This window comes from Rhinoraja longicauda, chromosome 21 (assembly GCF_053455715.1).
Source record: "Rhinoraja longicauda isolate Sanriku21f chromosome 21, sRhiLon1.1, whole genome shotgun sequence".
Lineage (NCBI taxonomy): Eukaryota > Metazoa > Chordata > Chondrichthyes > Rajiformes > Arhynchobatidae > Rhinoraja > Rhinoraja longicauda.
Window position 1 is genome coordinate 20,747,028 of NC_135973.1, and position 27,835 is coordinate 20,774,862.

Sequence of the window (27,835 nt, forward strand, 5' to 3'; positions counted from 1 at the left end):
CATGACTGAAATTAAATAAATAAACTTTCCTTACATTTATTTGATTGCTGTGCATATTGATTTTCTTACGATAATCTCTGTCAATTTTAACACAAAATGATCTTTATGTTCAGATCTCCCAGCCCTCTACTATCTGTATACATACCTAAAACATAGAACAGTATAGCACAAGAACAGGCCCTTCGGCCCACAATGACAGCCGAGCATGATGCCAATACCATCTCTGATCTACCTGCACATGATCCATATCCCTCCATTCCCTGTAAATCCATGCGTCTATGTAATAGCAACTACCGTATCTGCCTCAACCACAGCACAGTGGTGCAGCAGGTAGTGCTACTGCCTCACAGCGTCAGAGATCTGGGTTCCATCCTGACTATGGGTGCGGTCAGTGTGGAGTTTGTATGTCCTCTCTGTGACCGCATGAGTTTTCTCCCGATGACCCGGTTTCCTTCCACAATTTCACATCAGATTAGTTTAGTTTATAGTCATGTGTACCGAGGTACAATGAAAAGCTTTTTTGTTGAGTGCTAGCAGGTCAGTGAAAAGACTACACATGATTACAATCGAGCCGTCGAATGTACAGATAGAGGATAAAGGGAATAATGTTTAGTGTAAGATAAAGTCCAGTAAAGTCCAATTAAAGATACTGAGAGTCTCCAATGAGGTAGATGGTAGCTCAGGACGGCTCTCTAGTTGTTGATAGGATGGTTCAGTTACCTGATAACAGCTGGGAAGAAACTGTCCCTGAATCAATGCTTTTGTGCAAAGTTTTGGGACTTGTGGTCCCAAGCCAACGGTGCTATACAAATGCAAATCTCTTCCAAAGGCAGGGTCAACTTGATACCTGCTGACGTCAGCAAAGAAGAGATGGAGACAGAAAGTTCCTTGTTCCCTGTCTGGGGTTGTGAGCCAGGACCGGCAGGTAGGAGGTACCTGATGTCTCACCTGAGTCCTTGTGTCGCCCCTCACCCCCTCCTCCTGGCCCATGTTAAGTAGTGGAAGCATCTCACTTACACCTGAGAGCGGGCTACAACACTCTGCACTGTTCCCCCGACTAACCTGCCGCTTTCAGGGTAAAGGAAGGAGCTGCAGAAAGCTACCGGGGATTCCTGGGTCACTTGCCCTCACAGAGAGACCACTCCTCGCATTAACAAGACGTAAGTGCTCGCTCTTTCTAACGGCTCCCTCTCCTCAGTCGCCACAACCCGAGAACATCGCAGACACAGGGGGAATGTTGGGTAGTTGGCTTCAGGGCAGGGGTTTCGTTTAGTGTAGTCATACACTCTGTAAATAGGACCTTAGATCCACTGAGTCCGCACCGACCAGCGATCACTAGTTCTATCCTACACACTAGGGACAATTCACAAACGTGTACGTTCTTTCCTGTGATGTTAGGGGAAATAGGAGCACCTGGAGAAAACCCACAAGGTCACAGGGTACAAACTCAGTACAGGCAGCACCCGTGGTCAGGATCGAACCCGGGTCTCGTTTAGAAGGATGAGGGGGGATCTTATTGAAACATATAAGATAATTAGGGGATTGGACACATTAGAGGCAGATAACATGTTCCCAATGTTGGGGGAGTCCAGAACAAGGGGCCACAGTTTGAGAATAAGGGGTAGGCCATTTAGAACGGAGATGAGGAAGAACTTTTTCAGTCAGAGGGTGGTGAAGGTGTGGAATTCTCTGCCTCAGAAGGCAGTGGGGGCCAGTTCGTTGGATGCTTTCAAGAGAGAGCTGGATAGAGCTCTTGAGGATAGCGGAGTGAGGGGGTATGGGGAGAAGGCAGGAACGGGGTACTGATTGATAGTGATCAGCCATGATCGCATTGAATGGCGGTGCTGGCTCGAAGGGCTGAATGGCCTACTCCTGCACCTATTGTCTATTGTCTATTGTCTCTGGTGCTGTGAGGCAGAAACTCACTGTGCCACCCCATTGTGCAGAGTTGTGAACTGGTATGCAAATTTTGATAATTCGCAGGGGTTTTGCATTTTAAAAACTTGTTTACCACTTCCGTAGCTTACATCCCTATAATATGACGGTTGAATTCTCCAATTTCAAGTCATATCCCACCTCTCTCATTCCCCTCATTCCTCACCTTCTCAGCACACATTCCTCCCAGAAATTTTAAAAAAAAACAAAGAAGCAGAATATAGTGTTACAGTTTACAGGGAAAGTGCAGATTAAAAAATGCAAAGGTCGCATTGGGATAGATTGGAAGATCGTGAATTCATCCTTAGCGTATCAGAGGTTTGATAACAGTGGGGAAGAAGCTGTTCCGGAATCTGGTGGAACGTGCTTTCAAGCTTTTAGACAATAGACAATAGGTGCAGGAGTAGGCCATACGGCCCTTCGAGCCAGCACTGCCATTCAATGTGATAATTCACAATCAGTACCCCATTCCTGCCCTCTCCCCATACCCTCTGACTCCGTTATCATTAAGAGCTCTATCTGGCTCTCTCTTGAAAGCATCCAGAGAATTGGCCTCCACTGCCTTCTGAGGCAGAGAATTCCACAGATTTACAACTCTCTGACTGAAAATGTTTTTCCTCCTCGTTCTAAATGACCTACCCCTTATTCTTAAACTGTGTCCGCTGGTTCTGGACTCCCCCAACTTTTGTATCTTCTGCCCAAAGGGAGAGGGGAGAAGAGGGAATAACCGGGGTGTGAGTGGTCCTTGATTATGTTGGCTGTTTTCCTGAGTCAACGTGAAGTGTAGATGGAGTTGATATGGGGGTGAACAAGGAACTGACTATACATGATAACAATCATGTAACGTGAACAAAGACGATACATGATTACAATCGAGCCATCCATAGTGTTCAGATATGGGATAAAGGGAATAATGTTTAGTGCAAGGTAAACTCCAGAAAGATAGATCAGCCATGATTGAATGGCAGAGTAGACTTGATGGGCCGAGTGGTCTACTTCTGCTCCTTTGACTTAAACTCAGGAACTTTGTGTCCTTTTGTGTTTTAACCAGCATCTGCAGTTTCTTGTTTTTATACCTTTAGATTTTGTGGATTATTTTCACAGTGAACTTGCAATTAGCCGAGATGTTTTCGGTTTCTGACGACTTGTTGCTGTGTCCACAGTGACAGCGGCTTCAGTCACATCTGGGGACAGATGCAGCCACATCTGTGCAGCTGCTGGTGGATCTGGTGTGTCTGGTGGAACAGTGTTGCCGTGGGTGACGATCCAGGAGAAAGTGAGAAAGATTTTTTTCCAAAATACCTCTGGCTGTGACGTCTGCTCTTCAGATAATTTCACGGAACATAGAACTGGACAGGCCCTTCGGCCCACAATGCCTGTGCTGAACATGATGCCAATTTAAATTAATCTCTGCCTGCACGTGATCCATATCCCTCCATTCTCTGCTTATTCATGTGCCTATCTAAAAGACTCTTAAACACACCACTATCATATCTACCTCCACCACCACCACCCCCCAGAGTGTGTTCGAGGCACCCACCACTCTCTGTGTTTAAATAAACTTGCCCTGCGATCTCCTTTAAACTTTGCCCCTCTTACCTCAAAGCTCCACCTTTGAATCTGTGACATTTCCACCCTGAAGTTCTGATCTATTGCTTTCATAATTTTATAAACTTACTACACCAAGTGGACCCAAACCTCTCCTGCATTGGTGCAGCACCCTCTCCTCCCCCCTCCCCTCCTCTCCTCCCCTCTGTCCTCTTCCCCCCTCCACCCAGCCCTCCTCCCCTCCCTCCCTCCCTCCACCCCCTCCCTCCCTCCCTAGGAGATAGATTTAAACTTTAAAATGTGAATAACTAAAAATATAACACCGATTTCAATGAAACATCTTCCATTAGCACCAAAGGGACGACGGGTGAGTCAGGTGGGCCTAAAATTGTTGCACTATCGTGTACCGTTATGGCTGTAGTTCAGGAACAAACAAACAGACGAGTTTTAGTATATAGATATCAGCCCCCGATGCTCCTGAGAAAACAATCCAAGTCTGTTCAACCTCTCCGTACAGCTAATACTCTTTAATCCAGGCAGCATTCTGATAAATGTCTTTTGCACCCTCTCCAAAGCCTCTACATCCTTACTTTAATGGACGACCATAGCTGCACAATACTCCAAATGTGGCCAAACCAACAAGCTGCAACATGATTTTGTGAACCTCTACTCTGTACCCAACCGATGAAAGTCCCAACCCGAAATGTCACCTATTCATGTTCTCCAGAGATGCTGCCTGACATACTCCAGCATTTTGTGTTTTTCAATGAAGGCAAGCAGACCATACACCTTCTTTCTCTATCTACCTGTGTTATTTTCAGGGAGCAATGGACCTGGACTCAAGATTACTCTGTAAATCAACACTGTTAAGGGACCTACCATTAATTGTATAGTTTCCCTTTCATTTGCACGTTCACATGTTATAGGAGTAGATTTAGGCCATTCGGTCCATCGAGTCTACTCCTCCATTCAATCATGGCTGATCTCTGCCACTGAATCCCATTTTCCTGCCTTCTCCCCATAACCCTTGACACTCGTTCTAATCAAGAACTTGTCTATCTCTGCCTTAAAAATATCCATTGACTTGCCCTCCACAGCCCTCTGTGGTAATGAGTTCCACAGATTAACTCCCCTCTGACTAAAGAAGTTCCTCCTCACCTCCTTTTTAAAAGACCGTCCTTTAATTCTGAGGCTATGACCGCTGGTCCGAGACTCTCCCACCAGTGGAAACATCCTTTCCACATACACTCTATCTATGCCTTTCATTATTCTGTAAGTTTCAATGAGGTCCCCCCTCAACCTTCTAAAATCCAGTGAGCAGAGACCCAGTGCTGTCAGACGCTCCTAAAGTGCAACATCGCACGTCTCTCGGATTAAAATCCATCTACCATTCCTCTGCCCCTTGCTGCAACTACACAGAACATTGATGAATAAAGATATTGCAATACTATGCAACAAAATCATAACATGAAAACGCTGAGGAACTATTTGCTGCTTGTGGGTCTCTGTTTTAACTCACCGTTCCTCTTACAGACCTACCGGCAGAAGTACGGCAGATTCTGGTTAGTGATGGAATTTCATTTAGATCTCATCTTCCACCCTGATTTTGTGACCGTCAGCATTTTAAACCTGTCTCTTACGATTTAGGATCAACTCTTGGATGGGAAATACATCGAAGGTGAGATCTTTGTTCAGTTTAGTTTAGAGATACAGCGCGGAAACAGGCCCTTCAACCCACCAAATCCGCACCGACCATAGGTCGCCCATTCACATTAGTGCTGTGCTATCCCATTTTCCCATCCACTCCCTACGCTCTGGGGGAAATTTGCAGAGGGCCAATTAACCTACAAACCCGCATGTCTTTGGGATGTGGTAGGAAACCTTAGCACCCGGAGGAAATCCACGCGATCACATGGAGAGCATGCAAACTCCACACAGACAGCACCTGAGGTCAGGAATGAACCCGGGATGCTGGTGCTGTGAGGCACTGCCTCTACCAGCTGCGCCACTGTGACCGCCGTATAAAACTTTGTTAAACTCCTCAAAGAATCTTTCTCTTTATTCCTCAGGAACTGTTCACGCCATCGAATACCTCAGGTACGATGTTCATCAAGAACCAACCTGCATTATTTTAGAGCCTTCCTCTGCCCCCAGGATATCCTTAGAACCCTCTCCAGACAATGACGCAGCCGCTATCATCCCGAGGGGAAAGAAGGCGGCCATTTTCTGCATAGGGAAATTCCACAGCCAGCCTGAACCTGTTTTTGACTGAACTGACTAAGGGGTGAGGGCAAGCGAAGTGGCTTCTTCCCACTGTGATGAGACCCTGTTCTTAGTTTAGGTTACTTTAGAGTTATATAGCGTGGAAACAGACCCAGCGGCCCAACTTGCCCACATTGACCAAATGTCCCAGCGGATGGAGTGGGGCACATGTGCCGGCTGTGTGGGGTATTACTGCCTGCCTTCTCTTCTTCACCACCCCAGAGGGCAAGGGTGGTGCCGAACAGACTCATTCACTCACAACCCATCTCAGTCATTCCTTCTTCTTCCCTCTCCCGTCAGGCAGAAGGTACAGAAGTTTGAAAGCGCACACCACCAGACTCAGGAACAGCTTCTTCCCCTCCGTTATCAGGCTTCTGAACGGTCCTTCCCTAAGCTAGGGTACTGTGCGATTCACCTCTACCCCATTGCGGACATTGGACTTTGTCTCTGGAACTGATGTGCTACAATGCTGAGAACTATATTCTGCACTCTGTATCTTCCCCTTTACTCTACTTATCGTACTTGAGTTTGACCTGAAGATTGCATTATCTGATAAAATAAAACTTTTGGGAGAATGGAAATTGAATTGAGGTCACCATTTGGAGTGTAGACACCACTGCCCCACTGAAGGCATCTTCCCAACTGTGGGCCTTTCTGAATCACACGTGTGTTCTCTGGGTTCTAGGAAACACCCTATTGAAGACCATCAGGCAGCCATGCTGAGATACCTTCATTCCAAAGGCTCGAGCCTGCACAGCCTCCAGGTTTGGAATAACTGGGCAACTGTGTGCCGCGGCGTGTGGGTGCCTTGGATCGGCCGTGACAGATTACGGGGGGGGGGGGGGGGGGGGGAGCTGTAAGGAGTTGTTTCCGTTATCTCGGGTGGAGATTGGGATTGGGGTTGGGCAGGAAGGACTCGGAATGAATCCTGGATACTCTGCTGGGAATTCCTTTCGTGGCCGGTGATCCCATTAGCTGTGGTGTAGCCAAATGGACCCAATAGGGAGGGGTATTCTGTGGAGGTTGATGGAAAGTCTTTGGTTTGAGGCTGTGGCAAAAGCCCAGGGCAAGGGCGGTGGGGAGGGCGGGCACTGTGGGTGGGACAGAGGTGGGACCATGGAGGGGGTGGCTTGTGTTGGGTGGGGGACGGTCTGTGGTTGGGCAACAAGAAGGAGAACTTTGGAAGTGACCACACTTGGGCAGTGCCTTCTGGTGAAGGTGAGATGGGTGGGGATTGACGTGTAGAGGTGGGGGCTTGGGAGGTGTGGGTGATGCTGAACTCTGGGGGTAGGGTCAGGCTGCGATGGGGAGGGGCCTCTGTGAGTGGGCAGAGCTGGTCAAGATGGGGCGTGGCCTGTTTGTGGGAGGGGTCCGGCTTTTTGAAAGGCGTGGCCCTTGGGGGGGGGGCCGTGTGCAATGGGGGCGTGGTCTGTGGGAGGAGTCCGGCTTGTGAAAGGCGACGCCGACCTCCACCGCCTCCCCGGGGCCGCTGCTGCCAACGCCGACCTCCACCGCCTCCCCGGGGCCGCTGCCGCCGCCGCCGACCACCGCCTCCCCGGGGCCGCTGCTGCCGCCGCCGACCTCCACCGCCTCCCCGGGGCCGCTGCTGCCAACGCCGACCTCCACCGCCTCCCCGGGGCCGCTGATTGCCGAGGCTCACCTGAGGCTGCCGCCGCCGACCTCCACCGCCTCCCCGGGGCCGTTGCCGCCGACGAGCGAGGCCTATGCACCGCCGCTGCCGCCCACGACCTTCCCGACCCCTTCACCGCCGCCCATGCCCTCCCCGGCCATCCGCTGACCGAGCCGACCGTCACTCACCCGGACTCCAGGTCCCCGCGGGCCTCCCCCAGCGACCGTGCTGACCCGCGCCGCTCCACCGCCCAGCAGCAGGTCACAGCCGTCGCTGTACCCGGCCCCCGGGACCAACAACAGGCTGCAGCTCCACCCGGCCCACACACACCGCGCTGGGCCCACAGCCCCCACCAGGCAGAGCCCTTCAGCACTGCTGGGTCCTACTGCCCACCCCCTACTACAGGTAACTGCAGCAGGGGTTCCACTGGGTCTCCCCCTTCCCCCTCCAGCCAGGCGACCCCCAGTACTCCCCACATCGGTCCTCATGCCCCCCTCTGCCCAGCTAACCCACCACCCCCCCACCATATATCCCCTCCACCTGCCCCCCTGCCTCCATCCGACCCCAACCCCCACCATTGCCGGGTGTTCACCATCCCCCCTGACCTCCCCCTTTCAGACACCGAACGGTCTGTCCTCAGCAGAGGCCTCACCTTTGTTCCCCTCCGCCCCCACATCAACGAGTTCCACGTCCGCCATGACGTGGAGCTCTTCTTCCGCCGCCTCCGCCTCCGAGCCTTTTTCCATGGTAAGGAGTCCCGACCCCGCACTGATGACCCCTTCTCCCGTCTCCAACGGACCCCCTCCACTTTTACCCCCCAGTATGGCCTACTACCCCCACTAGAACTTTTTATTTCAAACTGCCGGCGTGACATCGGCCGCCTCAAATTTTCCACCCCCCTGACTAACTCTAACCTCTCCCCTCCTGAACGTGCAGCCCTCAACTCACTCCGTAACAACCCGGACTTAATAATTAAACCCGCTGACAAGGGAGGGGCTGTGGTAGTCTGGCGTGCTGACCTCTACCGCACCGAGGCCAGACGACAACTATCAGACACCTCTTCCTACCTATCCCTGGACCATGACCCCACCGATGAACACCAGACCTTCATCAGCAGCACCATCACCGACCTCACCAACTCCGGCGAACTACCCCTCAGTGCCTCCAATCTCATAGTTCCCCAGCCCCGCACGGCCCGATTCTACCTCCTACCCAAAATCCACAAACACAATTGTCCCGGCAGACCCATTGTCTCTGCCTGCTCATGCCCCACCGAACTTATCTCTACCTACCTCGACTCCATCCTATCCCCCCTGGTCAAATCCCTCCCCACCTACGTCCAAGACACCTCACACGCTCTCCATCTCCTGGATAACTTCCGGTTCCCAGGCCCCCACTCCCTCATTTTCACCATGGATGTCCAGTCACTCTACACTTCCATCCCCCACAAGGATGGTCTCGAAGCCCTCCGTTTCTTCCTCGACCGTAGAACCAGCCAATCCCCATCGACCAACACTCTCCTCCGCCTAGCAGAGCTGGTTCTTACCCTCAACAACTTCTCCTTTGACTCCTCCCACTTCCTCCAAACCAGAGGCGTAGCTATGGGCACTCGCATGGGCCCTAGCTACGCCTGCCTCTTTGTCGGGTACGTCGAACAATCCCTGTTCCAGACGTACACTGGCCCCATCCCCGAACTCTACCTCCGCTACATCGACGACTGCATTGGTGCTACCTCTTGCACCCATGCAGAACTCACTGACTTTATACACTTCACCTCCAATTTCCATCCTGCCCTTAAATATACCTGGACTATCTCTGACATCTCCCTCCCGTTTCTGGACCTCACCATCTCCATCACAGGAGAAAAATTAGTGACGGACATTTATTACAAGCCCACCGACTCGCACAGCTATCTGGACTACACTTCTTCCCACCCGGTCCCCTGCAAAAAGTCTATCCCCTACTCCCAATTCCTCCGTCTACGCCGCATCTGTGCCCGGGATGAGGTGTTTCAGACTAGGGCTTCCGAGATGTCCTCGTTTTTCAGAAAACGGGGCTTCCCCTCCTCCATTATAGATGAGGCTCTCACTAGGGTCTCTTCTACATCCCGCAGCTCCGCTCTTGCTCCCCATCCCCCCACTCGCAACAAGGACAGGATCCCCCTCGTTCTCACCTTCCACCCCACCAGCCAGCGGATCCAACATATCATCCACCAACATTTCCGTCACCTACAACAGGACCCCACCACTGGCCATATCTTCCCATCCCCTCCCCTCTCTGCATTCCGCAGAGACCGTTCCCTCCGCAACTCCCTGGTCCACTCGTCCCTTCCTACCCAAACCACCCTAACCCCGGGCACTTTCCCTTGCAACCGCACGAGATGCAACACCTGTCCCTTTACCTCCCCCCTCAACTCCATCAAAGGACCCAAACATTCTTTCCAGGTGAGACAGAGGTTCACCTGCACCTCCTCCAACCTCATCTATTGCATCCGCTGCTCTAGATGTCAACTCATCTATATCGGCGAAACCAAGCGCAGGCTCGGCGATCGCTTCGCTGAACACCTGCGCTCGGTCCGCATTAACGCCACTGATCTCCCGGTGGCCCAGCACTTCAACTCCCCCTCCCATTCCCAGTCTGACCTCTCTGTCATGGGCCTCCTCCAGTGCCATAGTGAGGCCCGCCGGAAATTGGAGGAGCAGCACCTCATATTTCGCCTGGGCAGTTTGCGGCCCGGTGGTATGAACGTTGACTTCTCCAACTTCAGATAGCTCCTCTGTCCCTCCCTTCCCCTCCTCCTTCCCAGATCTCCCTCTATCTTCCTGTCTCCACCTATATCCTTCCTTTGTCCCACCCTCGACATCAGTCTGAAGAAGGGTCTCGACCCGAAACGTCACCCATTCCTTCTCTCCCGAGATGCTGCCTGACCTGCTGAGTTACTCCAGCATTTTGTGAATAAATCGATTTGTACCAGCATCTGCAGTTATTTTCTTATACTTGTGAAAGGCGTGGCCTGTGTGGGGGCGTGGTCTGTGTGTGGGGGCAGGTGCGAAGGGGGGCGTGGTCAAAGATACTAGAGGAACAAGATAGACCACTCGACCCTAAAAACCGGAGAACGTAATGGCGCCATTTTAGTGGGCAGAAACGTTTAAAATTAAAAATAACAAAAATCTGTGAATTGATAGATGAAATATATTCTGAATTTTAATGGTATAACAAATACTGTTTTTTTAATGGTATTAACAAATACTGTTCCCCCAAAACTGATTACACTGCGAGAGGCATAACGAACGGCTGGTTTTGCTTACTAAAATGGCTCCTTTGCGTACTTCATTTCAGCGGAGTGGTCCATCTTGTTCCTCTAGTATCTTTGGGCGTGGTCTCTCCATGTGGGCCGCGCTGCGTTTCCCGGGTAACGGGGCCTAGCCGCGGGACCGGACCGGACAGCGGCAGCCGGTCGCTGACCATGTTCCCCACTCCGTCCTACTCCCACACAGGCGTCCTACACCGACTACTTCGCGGGCATCGGGCGCCGACCCCGGCAACTGGCCGCCGACCTGCGGCACCTGGACACCCGCGTCTTCCTGCTCGGCGTCAACCTGCTGTACGGCGGCGGCGGCGGCAGCGGCGACCAGGTCGGTGCGGGGGTAGAGAGGGAGCAGAGCATACCATGGCATGGGGATGGGAGGGAGGTAAAGGTGGAGGGGGTGGAAGGAGGGAGGGAGGGTGGATGGGGAAAGAGTGGGGAAGTGACAGATGGAGGGAGGATGGGGAAGGATGGAGGGAGAGAGGGCATGGATGAAGGGGGCTGGGGAAGGTTGAAGGAGTGGAGGGACATAAAGTGAATGTGGAGGAGCTTGAATAGGGATGAGGGAGTTCACATGTTATAGTAGAATTAGACCATTCGGCCCATCGAGTCCACTCCGCCATTCGATCATGTCTGATCTCTACCTCCTGATCACAATTCCTGCCTTCTCCCCTTAACACCCGTTCAAATCAAGAATGTGTCTATCTCTGCCTTTAAAATGTCCACTGACCAGGCCTCCATAGCCCACTGTGGCAATGAGTTCCGCAGATTAACTGCCCCCTGACTAAAGCAGTTCCTCCTCACCACCTTTCTAAAAGAACACCTTTTAATTCTGAGGCTATAACCTCTGGTCCTAGACTCTCCCACCAGTGGAAACATCCTTTCCACATCCACTCTGTGGGAGGACGAAGGAAGGAAGGAAGGAGGGAGGGAGATTTGGGAAAGATAGGGGAGGAGGAGTAGGAGGAAGGATGGGGAAGGGAAGGGAAGGGAAGGTGGTGAAGGATGGGGAGAGTGAGTTTGGACTGGAATGGAGGGATGGGGAGGGTAATGTGGCGGGGAGTGGAGAGTATGGAGGGAGATGGATGGGGTCTGTGACTGCCAAGAACTGGGATAATATTGTTGGTAAATACTGAGGATGTTCAAAGGGCCGACTGCCTTTTGCATTCCCTGTGGGAGGGAGAGTGTCTCACAATGTGACTGCTCTTCCTCCCCATTCCTGGTGTTGCTGGGCTGCTACTACTCACACAATGACTCTCTGTTCCTCTGCCTCTCTGCTATTCATCCCATCTCTCTCTCTGCTTTTCTCTCTTTTGCTTTCCTTCTCTATATCTCTTTATTTTTAAATCTTTTTCCCCATTTCTTTGTTCTCTTCCTGTTCATCTCTGTTCCCTTTCTCTATTTCTCATTACTTTTCTCTCTTTCTGTTTCTCTTTCCCTCCCGCCCGTTCCCTCCTTCCCTCCCGCACGTTCCCTCCTTCCCTCCCGCCCGTTCCCTCCTTCCCACCCACCCGTTCCCTCCTTCCCACCCACCCGTTCCCTCTTTCCCACCCGCCCTTCCCCTCTTTCCCACCCGCCCTTCCCCTCTTTCCCACCCGCCCTTCCCCTCTTTCCCACCCGCCCTTCCCCTCTTTCCCACCCGCCCTTCCCCTCTTTCCCACCCGCCCTTCCCCTCTTTCCCACCCGCCCGCCCCCTCTTTCCCACCCGCCCGCCCCCTCTTTCCCACCCGCCCCCTCTTTCCCACCCGCCCCCTCTTTCCCACCCGCCCCCTCTTTCCCACCCGCCCCCTCTTTCCCACCCGCCCCCTCTTTCCCCCTCCCCCCCTTTCCCCCTCTCCCCTTTTCCCCCTCTCCCCCTTTCCCCCTCTCCCCCTTTCCCCTCTCCCCCTTTCCCCTCTCCCCCTTTCCCCCTCTCCCCCTTTCCCCCTCTCCCTCTCTTTCCCCCTCTCCCTCTCTTTCCCCCTCTCCCTCTCTTTCGCCCTTTCCCTCTTGCCCGCCCTCCCCTTTTTTATTTCCCTCCCTCCCTGTCCTGTTTGCACAGCTGCCGTTCACCACTGTGCGGTTCGGTGATGTCCGGGATTTGATCTTGCGGACTCCGGGCGGGAACCGTAGCCTGTTTGTCACGGCCTGGGAGAGATGCTTGCCCCAGGTCGCCACATCCCCGTGCCTGGAGCTCCTCACCAAGGCCCTGAGACTGTCGTCAGTTGCCTACCTGCGGCCGGAGATGATTGCCCACCTACCTCTGGACCTTCCTGAGGAGATCTTCAGGAACATGTGAGTCTGCCCACAGAAAACAATCCACGTTTCTCCAAGTTGAAAGAAGAAGTGTTCTGACTCAAAATATCACACATTCTTTTTCTCCAGAGATGCTGCCTGACCCGCTGAGTTACTCCAGAACTTTGTGTTTAATCAAAGTTTCTTCAAACTCTCCTAGGTAATAAAAAGGAACTGCAGATGCTGGTTAAAACAAAGATAGACACAAAATGCTGGAGTAACTCAACATGTCCGAAGAAAGGCTCAGACCAGAAACGTCACTTGTCCATTTCCTCCAGAGATGCTGCCTGACCTGCTGAGTTACTCCAGCACTTGTGTCTATCTCTGCTGGGTGATACCCTGTAATCCCGGCCTATCAGCCACTGAGTCCAAGCTGACCATCGATCACCCGTTCACACTAGTTCAATGTTATCCCATTTACTCATCCACTCCCGACACACTAAGCCTCCCTACAGAGGCCAATTTACCAACAAACCCGCATGTTTTTTAGATGTGGGAGGAAACTGGAGCATCCGGAGGAAACTTACATGGTCACAAGGAGACCGTGCAAACTCCACAGAAAACTCCTCAGAGAAAACACACGAGGTCAAGATCAACCCGAATTCTCTGGTGCTGTGAGGCAGCGGCTCTACCAGCTGCACACCTAGGCTTTGCACATGTCTTATTCTTTTTAATGTCTTGAAGGATTTGTGTGTGATTTATGTTTTTGTGTGTTGTCTCAGTCTATCTGCCTGTGATGCTGCTGCAAGCAAGATTTTCATTGCACCTGTACCTCACTGTACTTGTACACATGGCAATAAACTACTTTTTCTTTTTCTTCTGAAAGTCTTTCTCTTGACTACAAACTAAAGCTGTTCACTGTATCTTGATCAGCACATGGCTGGATGGTTTGGAGTTTGTAAAATGTGTGCAGGATAGTTTTTTGCAGCAATACGTAGAGGTGCCTACCAGAGAAGGGGCAGTGTTGGACCTCCTGTTAGGAAATGAGATGGGTCAGGTGACGGAGGTATGTGTTGAGGAGCACTTTGGGTCTAGTGATCATAATGCCATTAGTTTTAATATCATTATGGAGAAGGTCAAATCTGGACCAAGGGTTGAGATTTTGGATTGGAGAAAGGCTAATTTTGAGGAGATGAGAAAGGATTTAAAAGGTGTGAAATGGAAATTGTTGTTTTATGAAAAGGATATAATAGAGAAATGGAGGATATTTAAAGGTGAAATTTTGAGAGTACAGAGTCTTTATGTCCCTGTTCGGTGGAAAGGAAAGAATAATAATTTGAAAGAGCCGTGGTTTTCCAGGGAAATTGGACACTTGGTTCGGAAAAAGAGGGAGGTTCTTGAGGAATATAAAGAATGTAAAAGGAATCTTAAAAAGGAAATTAGAAAAGCGAAAAAAAGATATGAGGCTGCTTTGGCAAGTAATGTAAAAGTAAACCCCAAGGGGTTCTACAGATATGTCAATAGCAAAAGGATAGTGAGGGATAAAATTGGTCCATTAGAGAGTCAGAGTGGACAGCTATGTGCTGAGCCGGAAGAAATGGGGGAGATATTAAACAATTTCTTTTCTTCGGTATTTACCGAGGAGAAGGATATTGAATTATGTGAGGTAAGCGAAACAAGTAGAGTAGTGATGGAAATTAGGAGGATTAAAGAAGAGGAGGTACGGACACTTTTGAAGAATATAAAAGTGGATAAGTCTCCAGGTCCTGATAGGATATTCCCTAGGACATTGAGGGAAGTTAGTGCAGAAATAGCAGGGGCTATGACGGAAATATTTCAAACGTCATTAGAAACAGGGATGGTGCCGGAAGATTGGCGCATTGCGCATGTTGTGCCTTTGTTTAAAAAAGGTTCTAAAAGTAAACCTAGCAATTATAGACCTATTAGTTTGACGTCTGTGGTGGGAAAATTAATGGAAAAGATACTTAGGGACAATATATATAATTATTTGGATAATCAAGGCCTGATTAGAAACAGTCAACATGGATTTGTGCCTGGAAGATCATGTTTGACTAATCTTCTTGAATTTTTTGAAGAGGTTACCAGGGAAATTGATAAGGGCAAGGCTGTGGATGTTGTCTATATGGACTTCAGTAAGGCATTTGACAAGGTTCCACATGGAAGGTTGATTAAGAAGGTTAAATCGTTGGGTATTAATAGTGAGGTTGCAAGATGGATTCAACAATGGCTGAATGGGAGATACCAGAGGGTAACGGTTGACAATTGTATGTCAGGTTGGAGGCCAGTGTCTAGTGGAGTGCCCCAAGGATCTGTGTTGGGTCCACTGTTGTTTGTCATTTACATTAATGATCTGGATGATGGTGTGGCAAATTGGATTAGTAAATATGCAGATGATACTAAGATAGGTGGAGTAGTTGATAGTGAGGTAGATTTTCAAAGTCTACAGAGAGACTTGGGCCTTTTGGAAGGGTGGGCTGAAAGATGGCAGATGGAGTTTAATGCTGATAAGTGTGAGGTGCTGCATTTTGGTAGGACAAATCAAAATAGGACGTACAGGGTAAATGGTAGGGAATTGAGGAATGCAGTGGAACAGAGGGATCTGGGAATAACTGTGCATTGTTCCCTGAAGGTGGAATCTCATGTGGATAGGGTGGTGAAGAAGGCGTTTGGTATGCTTGCCTTTATAAATCAGAGCATCGAGTATAGAAGTTGGGATGTAATGTTGAAATTGTACAGGGCATTGGTGAGGCCGAATCTGGAGTATGGTGTGCAGTTCTGGTCGCCAAATTATAGGAAGGATGTCGACAAAATGGAGAGGGTACAGAGGAGATTTACTAGAATGTTGCCTGGGTTTCAGCACTTGGGCTACAGAGAGAGGTTGAACAGGTTGGGTCTTTATTCTTTGGAGCGTAGAAGGTTGAGGGGGGACTTGATAGAGGTTTTTAAAATTTTGGGAGGGACGGACAGAGTTGACGTGGGTAGGCTTTTCCCTTTGAGAGTGGGGAAGATTCCAACAAGGGGACATAGCTTCAGAATTGAGGGACAAAGGTTTAGGGGTAACATGAGGGGGAACTTCTTTACTCAGAGGGTTGTGGCTGTATGGAATGGGCTTCCGGTGGAAGTGGTGGAGGCTGGCTCGATTTTATTATTTAAGAGTAAATTGGATAGGTATATGGATAGGAGGGGATTGGAGGGTTATGGTCTGGGTGCAGGTAGATGAGACCAGGTCAGGAAGAATGGTCGGCGTGGACTGGTAGGGCCGGACATGCCTGTTTCCATGCTGTAGTTGTTATATGTTATATGTTATATGTTAATAATAAATTAAACTAAGGGTCGAGACCCGAAACGTCACCTTTTCCTTTTCTCCAGGGATGCTGCCTGACCCGCTGAGTTACTCCAGCACTGTGTGTCTGTCTAAACTAAACTTGACTCCCTTGACTTGATCTCTCGACTCTTTCAGCACAACGGTGTTTAAGGAACTGTACGATGAGATGACTGCTCGCAGCCAAAGGGCCATCTATGAGTGGATCCGACAGATCCTTCAGAGACCCTACAGGCAGCCTGGTAAGCGGAGCAAGACATCCACTCCCCACTCCTTCCATGCCCACTCCCTCAGACCACCATCGTTAGGTGGAGGTCCAGCAACACCTTCATCACTGTCCAGTTTTCCCCAAAGCAGGAGCGCCGTGGATTGTGGCAGAGAACCTGTGGTTTCTGGGGAGATTCGTGGTCCACCTCCCTCCTGAGGAGATCCAGAAGATCAGCCTCAATGAGGTGAGTCAAGGGAGTCTGCTGCGCACGCCATCCCCCTTCCAATGTGGTTGGTCCAGATAGAGACGATGTTTCCACTAGTGGGAGACTAGGATCAGAGGGCACAGCCTCGGAACAAAAGGACGTACCCTTTAGAATGGAGATGAGAAACAACTAGAGCACGGACTGGACTTTGAAAATGGCGCCTTTTGCACACGAGATCAGTAGACTATTTCTATACAATTTGCTAATTGGGGATGTGCTTCGGTATGACAATACTGGACTGTTTGTTAGAAAATAATTTTACTGTGTTTGTACTTCGCACATGTGATAGTAAAAGTACCTTTGAACCATTGAATTTCTTTAGCCAGAGGGTGGGGAAACTGTGAAATTCATTGCCACAGAGGCCAGTCATTGGGTATTTTTAAATTGGAGATTGATAGGTTCTTGATCAGCAAGGATGTCAAAGGTTAAGGGGAGAAGGTAGGAGAATGGGGTTGAGAAGGGAAGATAGATCAGCCATGTTTGAATGGTGGAGCAGGCTCAATGAGCCGAATGGCCTAATTCTGCCCCAATCTCTTACGACCTGATCTCCCTCCAACCTAATGGGAGCCAAGAAGTCCCAAAGTATCCCGTAGGGTAGCCAATTGAGTGGAAGAAATTCACAATGTATAAGCCATTGACTGGGACCTTCCCTTGGGTGACACGATGCTGGGATTGGAGATGACTCCAGAGATGGGGAGGATGACATGTCCCGGGGAAACATTTGAAGGTTGTGCCCAGCCCATTGTAACAGTCCAATCCCCACTCCCTTCCCCCTCCCCCTGTTAAGCTTACATGTCGTCTCCAACCCCAGATTCGACTCTTCATCAATTATGACAACGCCACCAAGCAGCTGGACTCAGTGTACGACATCACCCCGACCACTGCCAGAGCCTTCCAGGAGAGAATCAACGCCAGCGGCTTCGATATGGCCAACACCTCGACCGTCTACAGGTGGACTGCAGCCCACCCCCGGGATGTGCCCCTCTTCCCACCCACCTCTCCTGCACTCGACGGCACCGCTGACAACACACTGGCATTTAAACAGTCCGCCACCTTGAATACATAGATCAATTGATTGAAAGACACAAAATGGAAACAGGCAGCACAGAGACACAGCGGTAGAGTTGCCACCTTACTGCACCAGAGAACCGGGTTCGATCCTGATTACGGGTGCTGTCTGTTTGAATTTTGCATATTCTTCCTGTGACCGCATGGGTTTTCTTTGGGTGATCCAGTTTCCTCCCACATTCCAAAGACGTACAGGTTTGTAAGTTAATTGGCGTGTGCAAATTGTCCCTAGTGTGTAGGATAGTGCTAGTGTATGGGGTGATCACTGGTCAGTGAGGACTCGGCAGGGCCAAAGTGACAGTTTCCGTGCTGTATCTCTAAAGTCCAAAGGCCCTTCGGCCCACTGAGCCCATGCTGACCATCAATCACCTGGATATATAAATGCAAGCAGTTTTTGCATCTCTCAGAAATAACTGAGATGTTATTAGGTGTGTAACAAGGAGAGAGACACGGGTTCAATAGCAACCCTTCCTGTGTGAGCGGCAAGGGCCAGAGTGACATAATGATTGCTTCTTTCAAAGGTTCATTATAGGCACAATTGACCAAATTGCCCATTTCCTAATGGCTTTAAACGGCAGAGATTTAGAACATACAACAACACAGTACAAATCTCCTCTGCCTGCATGTGATCCTTCTCCCTCCATTCCTTGCATATTTATGTGCTCACCCACAAGCCTCTTGAAAGCCACTATCGTATCTGCTTCCGTCAGTCTGAAGAAGGGTCCCAACCCAAAACGTTGCCCATCCATTTCTTCCACAGATGGGGCCTCACCCACTGAGTTCCTACAGCATTTTGTGTTTTCGTTGGTCATGGGGAAAGCAGTGCCTTGGTACGTTATCACACTCTGGAGGATGGTATAAGCTGGCTCCCTGTTGTTCTCTCAATCTCGCCATCTGTTCCCAACCCCCCTTGCAGACTTGGTCTCCTGGTCTGTTTCTTTGACAACGTGCAAGAGTTGGACACGGGGGAAGCTCGCAGTCTCCTCCACCAGATGATCAAGTGCAGCCGTCTCAAGGGCTTCCAGGCCGACGTGAAGAAGGTAGAGTTACGGGATGCAGACCCCCCTCCTTCAGACACTCTGAGCCTGTAAATGGAGGACACATTAACGCAGAGAATATTACAAAATATCAACAGGTCAGGCAGCTTTCATGGAGAAAGAAACAGAGTTAATGTTTCAAATTCTGACTAAGGATTTAAAAAATTTCAAAATATACGGCACAGTGGTGAAGCTGGTAGAGCCACTGCCTCATTGCCCCATAGATCCCGGTTTGATCCTGGTCTCGGCGGCTTTATGTGTGGAGTTTGCACGTTCTCCCTGTGACCACGTGGGTTTTCTGTGGGTGCTCCAGTTTCCTCCCACATCCCAAAGATGTGTGTGTCTGTAGGTTAATTGTCCTCTGTAAATCACCCCTAGTGTGTAGGGAATGGATGAGAAAGTGGGATAACATAGAACTAATGTAAATGGTTGATGGATGGTTGGTATGGACTCGGTGGGCCATCTCTAAAAAACAAAATGAAGGTCAGGTTCCAGTGAAGCGTTGACCAGTCCCCTCTCCACAGACCCTGCCCGACCCGGCTTGGGCTTGCAGTGGCCGCAGTTTATTTGAGGACGGACCGGAGCAGGTGAGGGTGTGGGGAGGGGTCGGGGATTTGAACATAAGGACATGGGTCTGCTCTGAAGCTAGGGCGGACCTTCGCCCTCTGACCTATGACACTGGCCTGAACACGGTCCCCCGCTCTCTTGCAGCTGAAGGCGCAGTTGCTGGGGCTGGTGCTGAGCAGCCAGCGGCTGAATGAGACTTTGGACTCCATCTCGGATGCCATCGCCTGCCTGTCCTTCCCCCAGCTGGACTCGCTGCCCACGGAGTCGGTGCGGAGTGCTGCAGCCGTCCTCGGCACCGTCCACGGCTGGACACCCGGCCAGACCCTCATTCTGGCCGACAAGTTCATGGGGGGCAACAAGGTGAGAGGTCGTGGCACGCGATCGGGGTCATGCACGGCTCTGGTCACCCCTCGGCAGGGAGGACGGGGCTGCGATGGGGCGTTTAGAAAGATGAGAGGGGATCTCATCGAAACTTACTGAATAGTGAAAGGCCTGGATAGAGTGGATTTGGAGAGGATATTTCCACTAGTGGGAGTCTAGGACCAGAGGCAATCGCCTCAGAATAAAAGGATGTACCTTTAGAAAGGAGACGAGGAGGAATTTCTTTAGTCATACGGTGGTGAATCTGGAATTTATTGCCACAGATGGCTGTGGTGGCCAAGTCAGGTCTTTCCTGTAGTGAAGGAAGCTGAGGGATGTCGTAGAATCATGGAGCCGTAGAGCACGGAAACAGGCCCTTTGGCCCAAATTGTCATTCTGGACTAGTCCCATTTGGCCATCATCCTCTAAACCATGAAAGAGTGACCAAATAGAAGGCATAAAATGATGAGAGGCATAGACAGCATAGATAGTCCAAATCTTTCTTCCCATGGCAGGGTATCAAAAGCAAGGGTATGGGTTTAGGGACAGAGGGTGGCATTTAAAAAAAAGATTTGAAATACTCAAACGGAGGGTGGTTGATATTTGGAACTCACTGGCAAAGGAGGTGGAGAAATCAGATGCAGTGACGCATTTAGACGCACACTTACACAGAAGTGGCACAGAAGTGGTACTAATGCTGGCAAATGGAATTAGTGTGGAAGATTGTCATGTTGGCATAGACATGATGGGTCAAAAGGGCCATTGCTGTGCTGTACAACTGTATGATTCTATGACTCTATGGGGAACCGGGGGACAGGCGCTGTGGAGTAAATCCTTTAGCGAGGTCACTGATCACCTGAACAGGTTGAACAGCCCAGTGGCACAGCTGCTAGAGCTGCTACCTTGCAGCACCAGGGACCCAGGTTTGATCTTGACTTTGGGTGCTGTCTTTGTAGAGTTTGCATGTTCTCCCTGTGACCACGTTGGTTTTCTCCAGGTGCATCTGGTTTCCTTGAATTGTTCCACCAGGAGTCGGCATAGATTCAGTGGGCTGAATAGCCTCCTGTAGGGATGCCGTGTGATGTTTGTCGTGGCCCGGACTGGTTTTAACGGCTTGTGGTTCCCTCCTGCAGCAACTGTCGCTGTTTAACCTGAGTCGGCTGGGGGTCCTGGTGCCGGGGGTCAGTGCGGACATTTTGTACAACACCAGCCCCCAGGACCTGGTGCAGGCTCTCCAACGGCCCCTGTCCCAGCATGGGGCCCGTCTCTCTCCTGCACAGCGACTGGCCGTGGTCACCCAGGTAACCGGCCCCCTCCCTCTGGGGGCCTGGGAGGGAGGAATGGCTGGGGAGAGTTAAGGGGAGGGGGGTAGGGAGAGTGGGGTTGGGTTAGAGCAAGGATGGGGAAGAAGAGGGGGAGCGAGGGGGGTGGGGTGGGAGAGTAGAAATTGGATATGGACCGGGGAGTGGCAGGAGAAGGGGAGAATATGGTGAGAGCGGGGGAGAGAATGGGAGGGGGGGGGGCAATGGGAGGGAGTGGGGGAGTGGAAGGATGTGGAGGGTTGGAATAGGGAGAAAGGGGAGTGGAGAATAGGAGAATGTGGAGAGAGGGGGAATGGGAAGGAGATGTGTGATTAAATAGTTGGGGGGGGTGGGGCGAGGTAGGGGGAATAGGGAGAGAAAAAAGGAGTGGGTAGGGTAGTGAATGGGAGGGTGTAGAGAGAGGGGGATGGGAAAAGAGGGGATGGGGAGAGAAGATTCATTGACAAGAAGCCTGAGTAGAATTGAAGGGCACAGTTGGCAGAACCAGTGCCTCTCAGCGCCAGAGACCCAGTTCAATCCTGACCTGGAGTGCTGTCTGTGTGGAGATTGCATGTTCTCCTTGTGATTGCGAGTGTTTCTTCCGGGTGCTCTAGTTTCCTCCCACATCCAGGCATGTTGGCCGGTGTGGGCAAGTTGGGCTGAAGGGCCTATTTCCACACTGTATCACTCTAAGACTCTACCCCAAAGGCATGTGGGTTTGTAGGTTAATTGACCTCTGTAAATTGCCCCTAGTTTGTAGGGAGTGAATGAGAAAGTGGGATAACATAGAACTAATGTGAACGGTGATCAATTGTTGGCGTGGAGTCTGTGGGCCCAAGGGCCTGTTTCCATACTGCTTCTTTCAGTCAATCAATCAATCAAGCAAAGTGGAATTCAGCACAGGTCAGTGCTGAGACCTCTGATTATAATGTATATAAATTACTTGGGTATAAACGTAGATGGATTGGCTACAAGATTGCGGATGACACAAAATTTGGTGGAGTGAAGCAGACTGTCGAAGGATGCAGCAGATATAGATCAGTTACCGACATGGGCAGAGAAATGGCAGATGGACTTCAATCCAAGCGTGTGAGGTATTTCTCTTTGGGAGGTCGATTGTAACTGGAAAGTGTACAGTTAATTGCATGAGCCTTGGAGCATTGGTGTACAGAGGAATCTTGGCCATCTTGTGTCCTTGGACTGCGCCTCTGAGCATTTATTCCCTTGTCAGATTGCAGCTTCCAGGAATGTGTCCTCTGTGCTGGACCTGTTGAACAGTTCCTTCTTGAAAGAGCTGCCCCTCTACACCCTGCTTCATATGATGAGCTACAACGTCAGCCACCTGGACCAGAAGGAGCTGAGAAAAAGTCAGGTGGGCTGTCTACCATCTGGAATGGCTGTTAACTCCTGCAGAAACCTGCCAAAACAAATCCAACCGCTTGTTTAAAAACACAACGTACCGAGCCATTTGTTTAAAACTTTGGTTTATTAGTTATAGAAATAGTGCTCATGTGACTCAATACCTTTTCAATGCCACTATCGTATCTACCTCCACCACCACCAGCGCAGCGTTTTCTAGCCACCCACCACTCTCTGTGGGGGAAAAAAAGCTCTGTATATCTTTGCCCTCCTCACTTTAGAGCCTCTAGCCAATCACCAATAAATCACCAATCATCTTAAAGCTGTGGCCTCCAGTCAAACAGTGCCAATCTCTTTAAAAATAAAAATTGACCTGCACATCTTCTTTAAACTTTCCCATCTCACTGTTAAGCTGTGTCCTCCAGTTTCTCTGCTGATGCGCTTGATTGCCCCAGTCACTGAGTCTCAGGGCAGTGTTGGCTGTCGACTTGCTCTCTTGCTCAGCATCCTCTCCTTCTCACCCGCAGGCGTTGTTCCTTTACCACCTGGTGTCTGGCACGATGCCTGTACAAGAGATCCTCAGGTAAGGAACACTCGGTGAAAGATATTCCCCATCATCTTCCACCTGACAGGTCTCGAGACCATCAGCTTAGATAAGAAATCGGTTCAAAAACCAGTTTCTTCCTCATTGGAAGTGGTCAGCCTTCCACTTAATGGGTTCTCATCTTTGTTCCTCCCTCTTTCTCTCTCTGTGACTTGCTTGGTCACTGTCTCTCTCCCTCACTCAATCTCTTTCTTCTGTCTGAAGAATGGTTTTGAGCCGAAATGTCACCTATTCCTTTTCTTCAGAGATGCTGCCTGACCCGCTGAGCTACTCCAGCATTTTGTGTTTCTTCTCTTTCTCTCTGTCTCTCCCTTTATCCCTCTTTCTGTTTCTCTCTCTGTGCGAGAGGTGGTCCCATTGACGGTGCACATCCCATCCCAACCCCACCCTTCCAGTTCACGGACATCTCACCATCCCTGCAACCGCGTGTCACATGGTCCCGAAGTGCCGGCTGGCCCAGGTTGACCCTCTTGTACATGTCTTCTGATTGCCCAGGTGCGGCCAGCTGGTGAGAGGTGTGACCTGCGATCACCTCCGAGCCCTGGACCCAGCCACCTTATGGCAGCTGGATGGCCTACTCCAGGGCAGTCTCTCCCTGCTCTCCCCGCACCAGGTAAGCACGAGGTGCCTCTGGGCCTGTACTCACTGGAGTTTAGAAAGATGAGGGTGAAACTTACTGAATAGTGAAAGGCCTGGATAGAGTGGAAGTGAAGAAGATGTTTCACTAGTGGGAGAGTCTAGGACCAGAGGGCGCAGCCTTAGAATAAAAGGATGTACCTTTAGAAAGGAGATGAGGAGAAATTTATTTAGTCAGAGGGTGGTGAATCTGTGGAATTCATTGCCACAGATGGCGGTGGAGGCTGTCTTTGGGTATTTTTTAAGCGGAGATTGACAGATTCTTGATTAGTGTAGGTGTCAAAGGCCATGGGGAGAAGGCAGGAGAATGGGGTTGAGAAGAAAAGAAAGATCAGCCATGTTTGAGTGATGGAGTAGACTCAATGGGGCCGAATGGCCTAATTCTGCACCTAGAACTTATAAATTGATGAACTCTCCGTCCGAGGTGTCCTCGCATCCAGTGAGGTCACTGTCGTACCGTCGGCACGTGGCAGCCAGTGGGTACACAGCAAGATCCAACGGCAACAGAACAGTCTGAGAACATATGGCACTGGTTTACTGTCGTCATTTGTTCCAAGATATAGTGAAAAACTTTGATTTGGGTGATATACAGTCAAGTCATAATACAGAGGGTGAAGAAGTTGTTTTCAGAGATGCTGCTTGTATTAGAGAGCTTTGGCTACATGGAGAGGTTTGACAGACTTGGATTTTTTACTCTGGAACGCCGGAGGTTGAGAGGAGACTCGATAGAAGTATATAAAACTATGAGAAGCATGGATAAGGTAGACAGTCAGAGTGCCAGGGTGGAAATGTCAGCAAGCTGCCAAGGCCAGTCAGCACGAACATTGTGGGCTGAGTTTGTGTGCCATTGTGCTCCAAGGCCATTCCCATGGTGGATCTAGTTTGGTGGTTCCCACTTGGTCTAAATTGGGCATTGAGATTGCCCAACACAGAGAAGCCCCTGCAACGGCATCACTTGCCCTGTGCACTCTCCCAATTAAGCTGCCCCTTTAACGATCCTCCTCTTCCAGCTGAACTGCCTGGCCCAGAAGTATCAACAGGACGCTTCCGACCTGATGCCTCCACTCCTCCTGGTGACCCTCCCGTGAGTACCCGGGTGCTTCAGCTACATGGGAAGGTGGGGTGGGGTGGGGGGGAAGGTCGGGGAAAACGCTTGGACTGAATCCGCCTTTGTTCTGGTCCAGTACCCGTGTTCTGGCCATGGCTCCTCGAAGCATCTGCAAGCCTCTGTTAATCGCCCTGGGCAGGGTTGAGCTGTCATCTATCGTTCCCCAACCAGCAAAGAGAGCGGAGGTGATGGAGCGCGTGCTCTGGTGCCTGGTGAGTTCCAGCCCACTTGGACATGGTTTGAAGGGATGTGGACCAGACGCGGGCATATGGGACCCAAAGACATGTGGGTCGGTGACTTACAGAGGCATTTAGTTAGGCATAGGGATTTGGATCACGTTAGGGGCAGCACAGTGGCGCAGGGTAGAGTTGCTGCCTTACAGCGTCAGAGACCCGCATTCGATCCTGACCTCCGGTGCTGCCTGTACAGAGTTTGTACGTTCTCCCTGTGACGTTCTCGCCATGGGTTTTCTCCGGGTGCTCCGGTTTCCTCCCACACTCCAAAGATGTACAGAGGTTTGTAGGTTAATTGGCTTCTGTAAAATTGTAAATTGTCCCTAGTGTGTAGGATAGTGCTACTGTGCGGGGTGATTGCTGGTCGGCGTGGATTCAGTGGGCGGAAGGACATGTTTCAATGCTGTATCTCTAAAGTAAAGTCAGTCAGAGGAGATTAGTTCATCTTGGCATCATATTTGACATGGACATTGTGGGCCGAAGGGCCTGTTCCTATGCTGTATTGTTCTATATTCTATGGGGGAGTGATTAAAATTTGGGGACAGGACAGTATTTGGAGGGAGGTTATAGAGCTGGAAGGGTTACAGAGATAATGCGGTAGAGGACAGAAATGGAATACAGGCATAAGCCGAATGGGAATCAGTGGGTCAGCACACAGTACGATGGCAGACATGGCATGTCTGTTTTAAAGGGATTGTGTTTAATTGCAATAACATAATAAAAATAAACTTCAGATGCTGGTTTATACCAAAGCTAGACACGTAGTGCTGGAATAGCTCAGTGGGTTAGGCAGCATCTCTCGTGAAAAAGGACAGGTGATCTTTCAGGCTGGGATTCTTCAGACATGTAATTGTGTGTTTTAACATTTATTTTAGAACTACACGATCCAGGATGAGTATGATGTGGACATCCTGGGCAGATCTATCTGTTATCTGTCTCCTGACATCATCAGGACCATCACCTCCAACAAGGCCCTGAACGAAGCACTCGTTCATTTCAGGATTTGTCGGAATCTCAGCCCTGCCCAGAAGAGGGAAGTTCGGAACAAGATCCAGGAATATTATGGGTAAGACGGAGGTTATGACCATGTGGTGAGAGTTGGGAGCTGTAATCACCAAATGTTTAGTTTAGTTTTTAGTTTGGTTCAGTTCAAAAATGCCTCTGAAAGGCCCTTGGGCGCACCGAGTCTGCACCAACCAGTGATCACCCCGTACACTAGTTCTATCTTGCACACTAGGGACAATTTACAGAAGCCAATTCATCTACAAACCAGTACATCTTTGGAATGTGGGAGGAAACCAAAGTACCCAGAGAAAGCTCATACAGGCACAGGGAGAACGTACAATCTCCACACTGACAGCGGGATTGAACCCGCGTGACAGCACCCATAGTCGGGATTGGACTCTGGTCTCTGGCGCTGTAGAAATCTAATACAAAGTTTTCCCCCACATCTCTTCAGTCTGAAGAAGTGTCCTGACCCAAAGCATCACCTGTCCATTCCCTCCACAGATGCTGCTTGACCCGCTGAGTTCCACCAGCACTTTGTGTTTTTCTCTGGGGCAAAGATTGTTTGAACAAGTGAGAGGGCAGAGCAGTGGTGCCATGATCACACAAGCCCACTGACACCCCACCCCTTGCACACCACTCCCTGTTTGGAATGATTCAAGTTCCCAAGAGACGTGTCCAGGGGCTGCAGCACCCAGCCATTCCCCAATCCCGCCCAGCAACCCCGGCCAATAGAATGTAACCGACCAGGGAATTGTCCCAGGCTCAGTCTGAAGACCCGAACCGGCACCCGTCCATTCCCTCCATAAATGCTGCTTGCTCCCCTGAGTTCCTGCTTTGTGTTTTGCTCAGGATTCCAGCAACTACAGTTCCTTGTGTCTCCTTAATTTCTTTGGTTTGGATTCCAGGCAATTTTCCCCACATTTCCTGGAATGTTTTTCTGTTGCAGGGATCCAACTGCCTGGCAGCCTGAACTGATGCAGGATCTGGGGCCACTGGTCACAGTCTTGTCAAGGGAAGACCTGGCCACTGTTGCTGAGAAGGTATTGGTTCATTATTACCGCGTGTACCAGGATTCAGTGGAGAAACTGTGTGCTTTCCCAGTGAAATCATACTCTATAAGAGTACAATCAAACAATGCACAAGTACAACAGGTAGTGCAAAGAGAAAAATACCAGGGTGTTGAATATAGCAGTACAGCATTGCAGCTACAGAGAAACTGTAGAAAGTGCAAGGGCCACAATGAGGTAGGTTGGGAGTTTGGGGCTCACCACTGCCATCTTGAGGGCAATGAGGGATGGGTGATAAATGCTGGCATATCCAAGAGTGCACACACTTTTAAAGTGATCTTCAATAAGCTGCAGAGAAAGCGGCCAACAAAACCGAGGATCTCTCGCACCCCGGTCATCCCCACCTCTCCTCGGGGAGGAGATACATCAACTTGAATATATTGTCAATTTATTGCACCTTCAACAGACTTTGGCACTTAGAACCTAGAATCATTCGGGCAGTGCAGCGGTACAGTTGCTGCCTTACAGCACCGGTGACCCGGGTTCGATTCTGACCTCAGGTGCTGTCTGTACGATGTTTGTACGTTCTCTGCATGTGACCGCATGAGTTTTCTCTGAGATCTCCGGTTTTCTCCCACACTCCAAAGACATACAAGTTTGTAGGTTAATTGGCTTCTGTAATTAAAAAATTGTACCTTGTGTGTGGGATACTGCAAATGTACAGGGTGATCGCTGGTCACCATGAATTTGGTGGGCCGAACGAACTGTTCCACACTATCGAATGTTTAAAGTTTTGAAAGCACGTACACCTGACTCAAACAATAGACAATAGTCA

At 50.2% G+C, this 27,835-nt stretch overlaps 1 protein-coding gene across 1 annotated transcript in view; it reads left to right on the plus strand.

Moving 5' to 3' along the window:
* Positions 1-1,037: 1,037 nt before the first annotated feature.
* Positions 1,038-27,835, plus strand: part of LOC144604026 (otoancorin-like) — a 40,028-nt gene continuing 13,230 nt past the window's right edge. The window contains exons 1-21 of the mRNA XM_078418046.1: positions 1,038-1,160; positions 3,099-3,211; positions 5,017-5,045; positions 5,131-5,161; positions 5,553-5,580; positions 6,431-6,509; positions 10,873-11,010; positions 12,724-12,956; positions 16,378-16,481; positions 16,582-16,691; positions 17,524-17,663; positions 18,697-18,820; positions 19,529-19,744; positions 20,878-21,045; positions 22,277-22,417; positions 22,932-22,987; positions 23,504-23,621; positions 24,655-24,728; positions 24,829-24,964; positions 25,861-26,051; positions 26,940-27,033. Of these exons, the coding sequence (XP_078274172.1) occupies positions 3,130-3,211; positions 5,017-5,045; positions 5,131-5,161; positions 5,553-5,580; positions 6,431-6,509; positions 10,873-11,010; positions 12,724-12,956; positions 16,378-16,481; positions 16,582-16,691; positions 17,524-17,663; positions 18,697-18,820; positions 19,529-19,744; positions 20,878-21,045; positions 22,277-22,417; positions 22,932-22,987; positions 23,504-23,621; positions 24,655-24,728; positions 24,829-24,964; positions 25,861-26,051; positions 26,940-27,033 (2,292 nt within the window). The 5' untranslated portion in view covers positions 1,038-1,160; positions 3,099-3,129. The remainder of the gene's footprint in view (positions 1,161-3,098; positions 3,212-5,016; positions 5,046-5,130; positions 5,162-5,552; positions 5,581-6,430; positions 6,510-10,872; positions 11,011-12,723; positions 12,957-16,377; positions 16,482-16,581; positions 16,692-17,523; positions 17,664-18,696; positions 18,821-19,528; positions 19,745-20,877; positions 21,046-22,276; positions 22,418-22,931; positions 22,988-23,503; positions 23,622-24,654; positions 24,729-24,828; positions 24,965-25,860; positions 26,052-26,939; positions 27,034-27,835) is intronic.